Genomic DNA, 13,825 nt, shown 5'->3' with positions numbered 1-13,825 from the left:
TTTCTCAGGCGCCCACCCACCCACTCACCCACAAGCGTCCTGGCCACGGCCGGAAACGGTCACTCTAATCGCTAATTCGTTACACGCATCGCCCCCGTGGGCGTTCGATTTTCACTATGCTGGAAAATCATACCGCGGAATCGTTACAGCACCCGACACAAACGAAGAAAAAACGAAAAACACAAGAATTTCCTAGTAACCTCTTGACTTTCGCGCGATGAATTTGCTACTCGCTACGACACTCCCTAGGGATTTTGTTTTTTTGTACAGTGATAGAAACAACGTGACACGGCCTGGATGACCACCTGACGGTTGCTGGGCCGTTCAAGTGTCCATTCGAAATCGGAACGCTCAGAAAAGCCCCTAGCCTTAGTAAACCTGCAGGACCTTATGGTAGCCCCACAGTGAAATGGGGCTGTTTTAACGCACACATACGAAATTCGACCCGCAGCACCTATGAGGGCTGTTGTCTCGATCGCAACAGAGCTGTGGCCTATCGATCTGTCACCTTCATATCCTGGACGATTCTCACCTCATGTTCACCGGGCGCAATCGTTGCAACTTTCCGGTCGCTTTTTTTTCCCTCCTTTCGTTTGTTGTTGCGTACGCTTATTGTCCAGTCATTAAACGCAAACGTCTTGGATACGCGAAACACCGAGAGTCTGGTGTTTGGTGAGGTTTCTACGTCTGGGGACCTTTTCCCGGGATACTACGCGATATTTACAAGTACATCGATGGCACGATGGGGTGGGAAAATGGGACAAGGAGGGATCATGTACCCATGGGGTGCACAACTTGTGGGCGAAGGACCACACTTACATTGCGTACAAAGGGATGTGATGGATTTGGAAAGATGGAATTTGGGGTTGGACTAAAATGATCGCGAAATTCGTTCCAATTTCCACCTGCGCTCTCTACAACGAAGGCTCTCTACGTTAGCTACGCGTAAACGAACACACACACACGCTTTCTCTTTCGCTTTTCATCTTCTCTCTCTCTCTATCGTGGTTTAGCTCCACATCTCACAGACAGCCACGAGCAGCGTGATGGATCCAGCCAGGGATGGATATGGTTAGCGAAGGATCTTCAGCGGGAGGATATGCTCCTGGCTGCCCATCGATCGCCACACACACACAAGCACTCACTCACACTAACACACACACACACGGACACACACTTTATATACAACTTTCCTGTATTCGGTTGGATGTGGTGACCACCTCGGGCCGAAACCGGTACTCGTTCAACGTCGAGGTGACGAGCGATTGCGAGGCCGGACTGCTGAGAAGACTCCCGACGGCACCGACGCCGGTCACGGACATCGACGGTAGTGGCAGGGTGGCCGTCGACGCCTGCTGGCTAAGGGGGCTGAGTGTCGACGTGACGCTGCTGTTGTGTGTCCTGCCCAGGGTGGCGTAGCTCTGTGGGAGTTGTGAGATGAAAAGTGAAAGAAAACAACTCGTCAGAAACTCGTCAGCATCCAGCGGCAGTGCGAGAAAAGTGAGACCTCGGGATTCGGCAAAGGTCTGCTGAAAGGTTGATTAGTGCGTTGGGTGTGGAATCCGTGCGGATCTTAACACTTTGATTGCCGCGTCACCCTGAAAGAGGGTGACGGTATTTATTACAGGATGCCATGTCACCCATTTTTAGGTGTCGACAAAAAGGCTTGATTTTACCATGCAATTTTGGAATATCTGGAACAGCTCTTATTCTTAAATATCAAATTTATGGCCAAACAGAAATACAAATGAACGTAGAGAATTAGAGCCGGTGCAACCGTGGCTTTGACATATGAGAGAGAAACGCTTGAATCGTGGCATTCTGTGGGCATTAGCTTTAAAAACAGAAGACGTTAAACAAGCGCCTTGAAGGTGCACGGATTCTATTCAACTGCAACATTAGCCTACCAAGTGTTAGATAAGCTCTCTTATTCAAAGGAGTTGCATACGGTCTCTTTCATCGGACTTGCTTCCAACAGCAATGGAAGGAACGCTGCAAGCTTTAAAATGGTCTTAGGGCAACTCAAAAACCCATCAAGGAGTTACACTCATGTGCATGCAGCATCTTCCTCCAAAACCCATGTCTCATACACAGCCATAAGAGACATTCTGAGCACCGTTAGCTTATCGAAGGAAACAACTCGCACCGATTGATGCACAGATTCTAGTGGGAGTGAAGAATAAAAAAAGGCCTCCATCACCAGCAAGGAATTGGTGGCGAATTAACAGCGAGATTGATAAGCTGCCTGCGTCATCGTATCCTTCCACAAATCGCCTTCAGTTCCACGCCACAAGGACTATTTCCATACACGCTGACCAGGAAAACCTCAACCTCCTGTAAGCCAGTGATACTTACGATTTGCTTGCTGGGTTTGAACGAGTAATGGTGCACCTCGGTGGTCGAACCGGTCAGTGAGGCCAAACTCGCGCCATCACAGTGCCGTTCGTCCTCGTGCAGCAAATGTTCACCACCGTTGCGGTGTATTAACCGTGCCGATGGGCTGCGGAACAACGGCGTCGGTAGTGTCGTCTTCGGAGGTCGTCGTTCTGCAAAAGGGAGGATGCAAAAACAAAAACAAAACACATTAGCCACCCAGTCAGAAAGGACCCACCACGTCTTTGTGACTTGAGCTTCCACCGTACAGACTACACTTACCGTACTGGTTCGGTATCACGTCCGGGTCGGTTTCATCCCCATCCGGAAGTTCAGCACCCATCGTGGGACTACCGCGGCTTCCAAGCCCACCACCACCACCACCACCACTGGCACCACCAAGCCCAACCAGGGGCGTCTGGATGCCGGTTGGGTCGTGTGTTTGGTGATGTGGCCCAGCCGAGTCCAGCTGACAGTCGGGTGTCGCCGTCAGCTGAGCGCTTTTGGTGGGCTTTAGCTTTTTGGTCGTGTTCCTGTGGAGAACGGGATGAGTAAGTGGGGGTACAACCCAATGATACAACCCAAGAGCCAAAGAGAAGAAGGAGTACTTACTTGGCCGCGTGCCGCCGGTAGAGAGTCGCCAGGACGATGCAGACAACCGCGAACAGGATCGCTACCGTGAGCGTTAATGCGGCTAATACCGGTGATAAAGGAACATTCATAACGTTGGACACGCCTGCAATAAATCAGAGGGATGTGTGTGTGCGTGTGAGCAAAAAACAAAAAGAAGCGAACTCTCGGCAAGGACTTTCGTGCGGGGCTTTCGTACGTAATCGCACGCACGTGTGCGCGTACAGTGGTGGACGAAGCTTTTGCACCTCGCGTGTGCTCTGATGGCGTTTCAGGTCGCTTAATCCAATGGGCTTTTCTGCAAACCAGCCTACTGCTTTGCCCACTCGCATTGTACGCACATTCTATCGCACCGTTCGGCTTGCCACAGGGACACTTTCGGTCGTCCTTTCAGTGGTCCTTTGCGTGGTGCAAATTTTGAGCTCGCGTTCGAAAACCCACCACAAACACCCCGTCATCGCTGGCGGCTGGAAATTAATCCGGGTCTCGGTGCTAGCAAAATCCGCTCTTCATGCGTGTGTGTGTGTATGTGTGTATGTGTGTGTGAACAGCTCGCCAGGACGACATTAGAACCGATCGGCCCACTGGAGCAGCCTCTACATATGTTGTCCAGGGTTTTGGCCCACGCTAAGCCACAGACGGTACTTTGCAATAAACTATTTAGCCCTCTGCGCCCTCCGGCGTGGCGGCTCTCATCTTCATTACCCTCGGAACAGCACCCAGTGGACCTCTTTTCGTCCTTCCCGACGGCTGATCATTTCCCACCGTACGAGGATAAGTATCAAATTTATTATTAACGTCCCCGGGATCTCATTAATTTCAACCCGAAGAGCTACCCGAAGAAATTGCCTTAAAAGCGGCCGGACACCGTAATCCCGGGCGCAAACATGACGCTCTGTCTCTCTCTCTCTTTCTCTCTTTCTCGGAGGTCCTTTCGAGCTGGGTTCGCTTGATCCGGTGGCGAAAACCATTCATCACGTTTCTTTGACCATTCAGGGGTCGGCGAGTCAGTGCGACTGAGGAAAACCAAACATCTGCCATCCAGTAGGGGAAAAGCCACCAAACAGCCAGGCTTGGTCATTCTAATCCCGCCACCGAAAGAGAGAGAGAGAGAGAGAACCGCTCGGAACCACACGGAAGTGGTCTGCTCGCGTGCTTTTCTCAGGTGGCGTTTCGACGCGGCCAAACGAACAAAAGACATCGCATCGTCAGGTGAGGGATGCTAGAAAATAGTCCCGATCTCGCTTCCATTATCGGAGAGAGAGAGAGAGAGAGAGAGAGAGAGAGAGAGAAACAACAACGGAAAGTCGCTAAGCCGCTTTTCCGGCGGTGCTCGTGTCAAGTGACACCGCGGGTGGGATAGTTAGTGTGCCCTGCACTCGGTGGGCTTTATCTTCTGCTGGGTTGGGAGTACCGACGCCACCGGATTAACCGTGTATGTGTGTGTATGTGTGCACGCGTGGGTGTGTAGGTGACTTTGATGTACACGTGGGCAAATTGTAATGAGCTTTTGCGCACCGTTCCGCGAGGACAATTCGTTTCAAAAAGGGAGTTTTTTTGTCAATCGAACCAACTCAACACCAAAAGACGAATGTCCTGGCTCATCTGCTTCACCACCCACTCCCTCCCACTCCCTCCCATGATACTTACCGGTGTGTTTGGCCACACCCTTGAAGGTGATATCGTCTATTATGACCGGCTCGGAGCGGCCCTTGGCGTTGGCGGCGAACAGAATGATGCGGTACGAGCTGCCCGGTTCGAGATTATCTATAAAGAACTGCACCGGTGGGTGCTGGAAAACGCATACAATGTTAGTGGGGCTTCCATGTTTTTGAGGGTGGTAGGCTGCACCAGCATCTGCACCCACGTGCTGTCGATTGCACAAAAGAGGATTTGCACGCGTGTCTCAGCATCCTTGAGGACGTTCGCGTACATTCCGTTTTCGGTAGAAACCAGTCTCTGTGGGAAGCTCTAGAGGCTTCCCTCCGTAGGTACGTGACGCTCGCAAGGATATCGAGAACCTTTCGAGGATCACCTGGCAGACTGGCATCGGCACCAGGGCCAGAGCGAATGAAAATGAGATTTTTGTCCGCTCGAGCGGAAAATGTAAGCGAAACAATCGACAGCAACGCGGTGGTGTTTCAGCCGTGAAAATGACATACCTGTAAGCTTAGGTTTCTAACTAATCGCAGGACGGGCACTTCCACCAGCTCGAGCAGGAACATTTGCGGCAGACCACCGTCGAAGCCCTCGATGCACTCGATGTGCAGCGAATCGGCCGATTGATTCGACACGGAGCAGTTCTGCAGCGCGAACGGGCGTCCTGAAATGGTAGGTTGTGGAGGAAAACACACATACAGACGATCAAACACACGTACAGGTTGATAAGAATCGAACCGAACTTCACACTCGAAGGCCGAACGTGTTGCAATCATGCACATTTGCTTGTCGTTTTTTTCTCTCTCTAATGCTTCTTCCTCGTGTGTTTTTTTTCATTCATCCCCACCCATTTTTCTAATTCCTCCACCCCCGATCATCAGAAAGGGGTCGTGTGGGAGTGGGTTCGGAGCAAGCTGCACTCTCGATTGTTCGTTATGTTGCAAACACCTTTCACCTGAAGCACCAGGCTGGACCGCTCTCGATTATATGGCGTTTTAATTAAATTCCACAGCCGTCCCAATTTTCGCAAACCCTCCAGTCTCGGCCATTTTCCGAGCCAACCTGCGGCCAGTGGTTGCCAATCCGTAAAGTGGAGCGTAACCCAGCACCAGTCCGTTCCCAAAACCTACCTGCAGCGACAACCTGGAAGACGCAGGGCGATTTCTGCACACCGATCGCGTTCCGACCCCAGCAGGATATCGTACCGTAGTCCAGATCGGATGTCGGCGTGTAATTAAGCCTCGATAGACCGGTCTAAAAGAAGGATATCAAGAAGAAAAAAAATGTGTGAAAAAGAGAACACGCACACACAGACACCGTGTTCCAATCGACATTAGACACCACCAGATGGCGTTTCGATTGCATCATCGGTCCGGTTTGTTTTTCTAATTATTTTCCTTCGTCCGCTCGATGAGTCCTTGCACTCCGGATTGTATGCGTGGGTGTTCTTACCTCGCTCGAGTGCAATCGGGACGGTAGCTCCGTCTGTTCGCCGGAGGAGTTGAATGTCCAGTGGAAGGAATCGGCTGGCGGAGACGCGTCAACTTCGCACTTGAGTTGGAGCGTTTCGTGCTTCAGCGCGCCCAGAAGCTCTTCGCGGTCGACTGCACAAACGGGTGCATCTGTGTACAGAGAGAAAGAAAGGTCAATTAGTTGGGTCGCTTGCAAAGTGTCGTTCCCTCGCGTGAAGGTTGCGGAAACCCAACCGGGTATGGATGAAGGCAAACATAAATCGAGGACACACCAGAAGAGAGTTGAGTCGAATATACACAGCTTCAGCGCATCTACGCAATCGTTCTTTTTGCATGCTGCAACTCATTCCGATCCAACTGGCCTTTTAAAACGGATTTTATTTGGCGAATAAGCCGCCTCAGACTGGGTCAATTTAAATGTTTAAATAGCTGCACTTACCGTGCGTCCTTTCGACCTCATTGCGAGTCATTTGCGCTCAAATTACAACATTGTTTGCGGGCAAACAGCACATCCTTACGAATCCTATTGACCGTGATCGATCGTTCCCTCGAATTAATTCGCAAAACTTTCGCAATCAATTTTTTTCCCCACAACAACAACTGGCGAACATATCTCTTGTGGGTGGGATTTAAATACAGCACAATAAAAGCCTGCCTGCCGACGAGTGGTTGGTGGAAAATGAAAGAAACCAGCACAAAAAAACAATCACCCACCCACGAGTGTTCTGCCATTTCGCATCGTGCGCTAATTGACTGTGAATCGTGCGTCGGACCGAATCAGTGGTAAATTTGGCAACAAACGCAAACGCAGCCAAGCTTCAGGATGGAACGCGTTGTGTTCGATTCCCAGCGGAGCCTCACACGTGGATGGGCGTAAAATCAAACTACGTAATTTCTGATTTACATCCATTTCTGACAAACAAATTATTCGCCGATCCGGGACGGAAATCGGGAAACGCGAGGATCGTGGGCATCCCACGCTCGCGATTCATTCGATTATTGTGACTGATTGCGGCACCCGCACGCTTTTCGCCATCCACCCACCCACCACAATCATCGTTTTCCCGCGGGCTGGGAAAGTGGCGTCATGGCCACGACGTGCCACAGGGAGCGAGCGAAAAATTTATCGGATTTATTGAAACGTGAACAAAATCCGGAAAACCCACTCGATCCCGTATGACGTTCCGGGCCGCTTTTTGAGGTGGCTCGAGCTGAGTAGATCGGCCGTGGATGCGCCGTTAAGGGTTGTGAAAGTCACCCCTTGTGAATAATGCGCAACCCGGAAATCGGAAAGCTAAGTGAGGTCGGGCACCATAGCGTCATATTTCAACCGGGCCGGTCAGTTTGGTCAAAAACCCGCTGAATTAACAGAGATTCCCGGACAGAGACCAATCCACCCCGTGGGCTGTGACACTTCAATTACAGCTCGGTGCGGTGCTGTTTTCATGGAGTGAAATGCTACAAAGTGGCTCAAGCGTGGGTTTTCCGATCAACGGGCGATTGAAAAGAATGAAAAAAGGCTGCCGTGCCGTGGATGGCGGATGCGTTTATTTAGCGGCAATTTACGGAGAATACAATTCCGCCCGAAATACCCAGGCCCAGACAGAAGCGGGGTTGAGCAAAATCGAACCATTGCGCGCGGTAAATATTCATGTGTGAAATTAAATTCGATGCGAGAACAAAACACCATGAAACACCGCCACCGAGAAAGTGGTTGCAATTTGCGGAACATGGTGCGGTTTTGTAACCCGGTGGAAAATCAAACAAAAAAAAAACAACCCCCTTGCCTTGGTGGCATGCGTCCGGGAAAATTGGTACCGGCTGTCGAAGTGGGTGGGATGAAAGCTGAACAAAAAACTGGTGGAACGGTACAAAAAAAAGAAAACAAATAGAGAAAACACTCGTCCTTGTGCTGGGAAAACAAGCGAAGGCGCGAGTGCTCGTTTTGGGTGGTCGCCCTCAATGGGATGGAAGAAAGCAGGTGGCAGACGGGGGAACAAAATGGGGAGGGCCTCATTTGTTGAAGGGGCCAACCGCTCCAACCACCAAAAGCCCCACCGGGACCCGGTGGAGTTAATGAAATTTCATTTCATTTACAATAATGCCTCCAAATGAATCCGTTCCAGTCGTTTGCTCGGGTGACTTCATTCAAACGGGGACCGGGTGGGTCCTTGTTTCGGGTTGGGCCACCGGGAAATAGAGCATGAGAGCGTGAGAGAGAGAGAGAGAGAGAGAGCAAAAAGCTCAACACGAAGAGCTTCATCTTCGAACGAAAGAAGAAAAAAAACCCCAGCAAAGCAGTGAAATGAGGGTCCTTTTTTTCCCCATCTGTCGAAGGATGTTGGAGCACCAGCGCATACTTACAGCGCACGCGAAGTGTGACGTGATTGCTCGTCCCACGGCCCTCGGTGTTGGCCGCCATACAGGTGTAGTCGCCGGCCAGGCTCCGAGATACGCCCTGCAACGCCAGCGAGTGGTCGGACAGGATGATGCCAGCTGTGACGTTGTAATGGAGCTCGTTACCCTGTGAACGAAAGAAGAGGACAGCGAGAGAGAGAGAGAGTGAGCTGAAAATGCAGATGATGGCACGCAAATGGATGGTGTCACCCCATGGCTAAAGCGTCGAAACAGCCGGTAACGCAAGGCTCGCAAGGTGATGGAAATGAGGGCTACCAAACACTAGAAACAATCACACTCGTACGGCAGCTTCTTTTACACGGCGTTCGCATTCATTTCGTCTTTCCTTTTCTTAACATGGGCTCTCTTTTGTGCGTGCGCCATCAACCCAGAAGCAAACGAGCGACGATTGTGGTTGCGAAGCCACGGGAAGAGAATTCGCTCGCTTGGCACACGCGAGAAGGAGCGTAATTGAAGGTGAAAAATTGGGCGTGGAATTAAATTAACGCAGCGAAATATGCTAATGCACCTCCCGGGCGCTCGCGTGTGTTTCCTTGACAGAATATTCCATTTCGCGCCACAAATCCTTAGCAAATGAAGGCAAAAACTAGTCCGGCTTAAAAGTCCACGCCGCACGCGTTGGGCAGCTGCCAGCTTTAGTTCACTTTCGTTTCAATCGCCAACAAAAGCGCTGAGTGAAATCACGGCACAATAGAAACGAAAAATAAAACACCTCCTCCTCTACTGATAAGAGGCGATGGTGTAGCTCGCTCCCTCACATTGCAACGCAAAAAGAAAAGAAGTGACGTCCACTCGACGGTTGAATTAACTTTCCGATTAACCGATTCGTACGATAGAGGACGTTTGAGGTAGCGCACGCCCTCCCGGTGGTGGTCAATACCCAATCCCTCCCGGTTGATAAGCCGGTTGGCTAGCCGGTGTTGTTGCTCCTGGCACCGATGACACGGGGCGAGAAAGACACACCATCGCGGGATCCTGCGGGAAAAAAGGGCACCATCCAACCTCGTCATCGTCATCATCATCCTTCCCATTCGCTGATAGGGTTCAGTGGCGATGTTGGTGGGGAGGGTTTTCTACCGATAAGACGATGAGCTGATCACCTTCTCCTCGGGAATGACGTGCGCGAATGAGCTCAATCAATGGCCAACCAGATCGAATCGGCGGATGACGGAATGCACAATGACTTTGAATCCGCGAAAGGACCGGATCCGGAGAAGGTTTTCCTAGTTCTCGTTGCCCACGGCATGTGGCATCCTTTCCGCGGAATGTGCCATTCTACTTTTTCCCCCTTTCGAATGTTTACAAACGAGCTCTGTCCCCCGGGTTCTAGACGAATGTGACGAATATCTTTTGAAAGCGCTCGCAAAACGACGCTTATTTATTTAAGCTCAAAAAGTCGCCTTTTCCCGCGAGCGTGTTGCGATGATTTATAGGGTAGCTTTTATTTAGCTCACCACCGAGGTGTATAAATGCAAAAACTCACAATAAAGCAAAACCGGAAGCTGTTGACGCCCACCTCCCCCTTTTATTCGCGGCTCGTCTACCAGGGCCGGTGAATAAACTGACTGGTCGGGGGTATTTACCGGTCGCGTAAAATTGTGCACCGAGAGAGAGAGAGAGCGAGAGAGAGAGAGAGAGAGAGAGTGAGAGAGAGATGCACCATTTTACTAGCGTAGTAAATAGGGCGAGTGGAAAATGATGCGCGGGAAAAGTTCTAAGTTTCCTGAGGATCTATTTTTGTACCTTTTGGCGGTTGATATAGGCCGCTGGTTGGTGATGATGAAGCCGTTAGAAAACGTCGACGCTGAGACGCAGTTGCATCCCGTAAACAAGTCGCGATTCCCAACGTTCCCGATTCCTAACGCGCGATGACTAATATCGTGTTTACTGCGTTTGGGCTTTACCTGCCTGGGATGCGGGGCTACCTACCCGTGTGTGTTCCCTTGCGTTCCGTGATCCATCGTGCAACCGTCGGTCAGGGCGAATAAGTTGTGGACGAAATGTGTGAGCCCATCATCACAAACGCGCAGATAAGCGACCTGCCTCAGTTAGCGTCGATTTGCACACAAAAAAAACCAACCAGGGTCGGGTTGGCACGAACAGGGAAGTAGGTCAATCGCAACAGAAGAATTGCCCGGGCTGTCTCGGTTTCGTTTGCGTTCCTGTTTTACCTGACGGTTTCCTTCACCCAATCGGTCAATATTGGAACCACCCGGGCAAAAGTGCAACACCTACGTTGTTGATGTGTCCATCAGAGAGCCACTCAAACAGCAGCAGCCACATCGAGAGGGCATCTCTTTCTTTCGAGGCTTGAGGGTTGAGGCTTGAACGATCATTCAACAACAACAGCAGTAGAGAAGGTTGCCGGTTGCCGGTTGTTGTTTGCAACCGACTGCGACGGACAATCTGCTGCTGCGTCGTTGTCCTAGGCCTTCCTGAGACACCTGAGCGTGCGCGTGCAATCGTGCATTGGACGATGGGGGTGGGTTTTTTTTTGTTTTGTGCATCTCCGCGCACAGGAAATGATGCCCGGTCGATTTTTACGGCCAAGTCGAAAGGAATCTAGTGGTGGACGCACCCCGTAAGAGAGGACGCGTAGATGCGAGTGGGCAGTGGAACCCCTACACTAATTGGTATTCGTAGCTGATCGACTTTTACTTTGTATTATTCCTCAAGCATTATACACATCAAGTAATAAAATAAAAAAAGGTAAAAAGCACCAAGTGGTTACTGATATTTTGCTTCCAATTCTGCATGGTTACATTTTCGTGTACATAAACTTCCTATGAAATGGATGGGGATCTGATAAATTGTACAAAAGTCAATGGACACCCACGGAAGTCCGCGCTTGAAATGGCGGAAAACCCTTCCTGTTGCTAAAGGGATTTGTTCCACGTCATGTTGCAATTTTTGAAATTGCTTCAGAAACCGAGCTATTCTCACCATGACATTATTATCGCCGATTGGTACCCGCATTGACCAGCAGCAGCCAAACGAGGGTAAAACTATTGCAAACCCTCGACGGAATTTGTGAGCACCAACGGTTCCTTCGACCCTCGAAAAGAATGCACGCCGTCCTTTGTGTGGCTTGGTTGCGGTTTCTGTGGAGCTCGAAACGCACCGCGGATGGCCATTCGGAAGTATGGGGGAAAACAACTTATCGACCATGTTTTCATCGGTTGCCATTAGAAACCGAAATTGAAACCGATTACGTTTCGCTCCATGATCAATGATTTCCCAGGTCGCTCGGTTGCCATTGGCAACCTGGCAAAGCAGCTTGCTGCGGTTCTCGAACTGTTCGCTCTGAGCTGACCGGGCGAATCGGGAAAACCCGACCGAGGGAAAGCCCGTGACCATGCTGCAACCATGGGGCAAGTTTAACTGGCATGTTGGTTGCGTCGGATAATTGAATTCGAACGGCACAACGGCACCCGGGTGCTGCCGGGCCATCGGAACGAACGTCTTGAAACGGAGGCGAAATATTATCAACGATAATCAAATATCTTTTGCGTCGGAACGGTCTCACACCGGCCATCTTTGGGGCCCTTTTGCCGCCCGCTCCGATTTGGGAACGCGCGTTCGATTGTGTTTTACTAGCACGTAATGAAATTTTCCTTCGAACACGGGCAAACCCTCGGGAACCCACCCGGGGCCTGGCGGGGGTTAGCTCGTGAGGGAAAATCAGTGCCGACCCAGGGCCTTACCTTGGTACCCTTGTAGCGCTCGGTAAGCTAATTATAAGGGACAATCGAATTGTGTCGGCCGTCAGGGGCATATTTGGGGTTATTTTTAAACTTTTCCAGAAATTCCAGCACCCGTCGAAAACGGGGCCACGGGGAAAAAAGTTGCCGAACAAATAAGACGAAGAAATCGCACCACCTTTTCCGTTTGATCGTTCCCCGATCCATCCAGCATGTGGTAGGCTGAGATGGAAAGGCCATCGTAACGCCTAGCTCAGGAAAAAGGCGAATCTCAACTACATGGGCGTGGGTCTACATGTCGATTGGCCTCAAGCCCACGGTGCGGCTCGTTCCGCAATCAACCTTGATTACGCTTATTGACATGTAAATCATCGATAATTGACTACGCAAAGCGGCATGTGCAGTGCGTTGCACACCACCCGAGACACGCACCCACACGCAAACACCCACACATAAATCAGTGCGCAGTGGTTGCAGCAGCTGCAGTGAAAACGACCTCTTCCTTCCCGGGAGCTGGTGGTTTCCCGCGTTACTGAGCCGCTTTTCTTCGCCTTGCGATGGCGCCCTTCGAATTGATCAAACATTCGCATTGGAAATTAAATCCGGGCTCACTGAAACACCACAAGCCGTGCTGGGCGCTTCCATCGACTGGGCGCCTCCATTTGGGTTTAGTGTGGCCATGCTAAGGCTTGGCCCTGTATTTGAACCCTGGCTTTAATCTAGCAGGAAGAGAACGAGGAAAATAGAGCGAATGTGAGAGAGAGAGAGAGAGAGAGAGAGAGTGAGAGAGAGAATGGGCGTCTGCGGCTATTTGTGGGCCGTCGTTCACGTTTGCTTCGTTGATTTAACATCCCGAGCGCCATAAATCTCGTCTAATGAACGATAACGCCCTCTCTATCGATACGAAATCAACCGGTGGAAGTAAGTAAATTTACATTACGCCATTCCGCCCGGCCAAAGCTGCACCCGTGGAGCGCTTCAGTGTGTGTGTGCGTGTTTCCGTTTGCACGTTCGAGGAAGGCTCACCGGAAGGCTCCTCAATGTGAGCTTCTTGTTGCTAATTAAAGGCACGAAGTGCTGCTCCCGAGTTGACCAGAGCGAGCCTTAGTTTGAACCGGTGAATCTGTGGGGTTTTTGGTGCGAGAGTGCAGAAGGAAGAACGAAGCAAAAAAAAAAGCACCCCAACATAAACGTGGAAAGCGCCATCGTCTTCGATGGGGACAACCTCGCGAAGGGAAAGCATTAAAAGCTATGCAGATGTCCGTGACGTGTGACGAGTCAGCAGGATGAGTGCGTAATGAAGGTTAATGAATTGGCTAGCGCAAAGCCGCTCGGATGGGATGGAAAAGCGGATTAGATCGATGGAAAATGACGCTGGTGCTCGATCAGACAGTTGGCCGAAAGACAACAACAGCGGAACGCCGTGTGTTTTGCCGGTTATTAAAAGTTTCTCCGGTTCCCGCCGGTAGGAGATAAGCCCGACGAGTATATGGAACCGGGTCGCGTAATGTTGTGTAGGCGTGATGCCACGATGGGGGAAAAAAGAAGTTTGCGCCCGCACTGGCGTAAGGA

At 50.8% G+C, this 13,825-nt stretch overlaps 1 protein-coding gene across 1 annotated transcript; it reads right to left on the bottom strand.

The window, feature by feature from the left end:
- Positions 1-1,178: 1,178 nt before the first annotated feature.
- LOC128723277 (uncharacterized) lies at positions 1,179-12,934 on the bottom strand. The gene is made up of 10 exons (XM_053817003.1): positions 12,866-12,934; positions 8,499-8,658; positions 6,115-6,284; positions 5,793-5,916; positions 5,166-5,326; positions 4,654-4,795; positions 2,986-3,109; positions 2,656-2,906; positions 2,356-2,546; positions 1,179-1,421 (listed from the first exon to the last, which is right to left on the bottom strand). The coding sequence occupies exons 1-10, from the start codon at positions 12,932-12,934 to the stop codon at positions 1,179-1,181; spliced, it is 1,635 nt and encodes a 544-aa protein (XP_053672978.1).
- Between the last annotated feature and the right edge of the window lie 891 nt (positions 12,935-13,825).

Source organism: Anopheles nili, chromosome 2 (assembly GCF_943737925.1).
Source record: "Anopheles nili chromosome 2, idAnoNiliSN_F5_01, whole genome shotgun sequence".
NCBI classification, from domain to species: Eukaryota; Metazoa; Arthropoda; class Insecta; order Diptera; family Culicidae; genus Anopheles; species Anopheles nili.
Note: the sequence above shows the minus strand (reverse complement) of the source record. Positions and strands in the feature narration are given on the sequence as shown.

What these genes read in the sequence shown, in the direction of transcription:
- LOC128723277 (XM_053817003.1), bottom strand. Translation starts at nt 12,934, where the DNA reads ATGGCCACACTAAACCCAAATGGAGGCGCCCAGTCGATGGAAGCGCCC. An exon ending in GCACGGCTTGTGGTGTTTCA is followed by an intron (nt 8,659 to 12,865) that starts GTGAGCCCGGAT and finishes TTTCGTTCACAG; the next exon opens with GGTAACGAGCTCCATTACAA. An exon ending in CCCGATTGCACTCGAGCGAG is followed by an intron (nt 5,917 to 6,114) that starts GTAAGAACACCC and finishes TCCTTCTTTTAG; the next exon opens with ACCGGTCTATCGAGGCTTAA.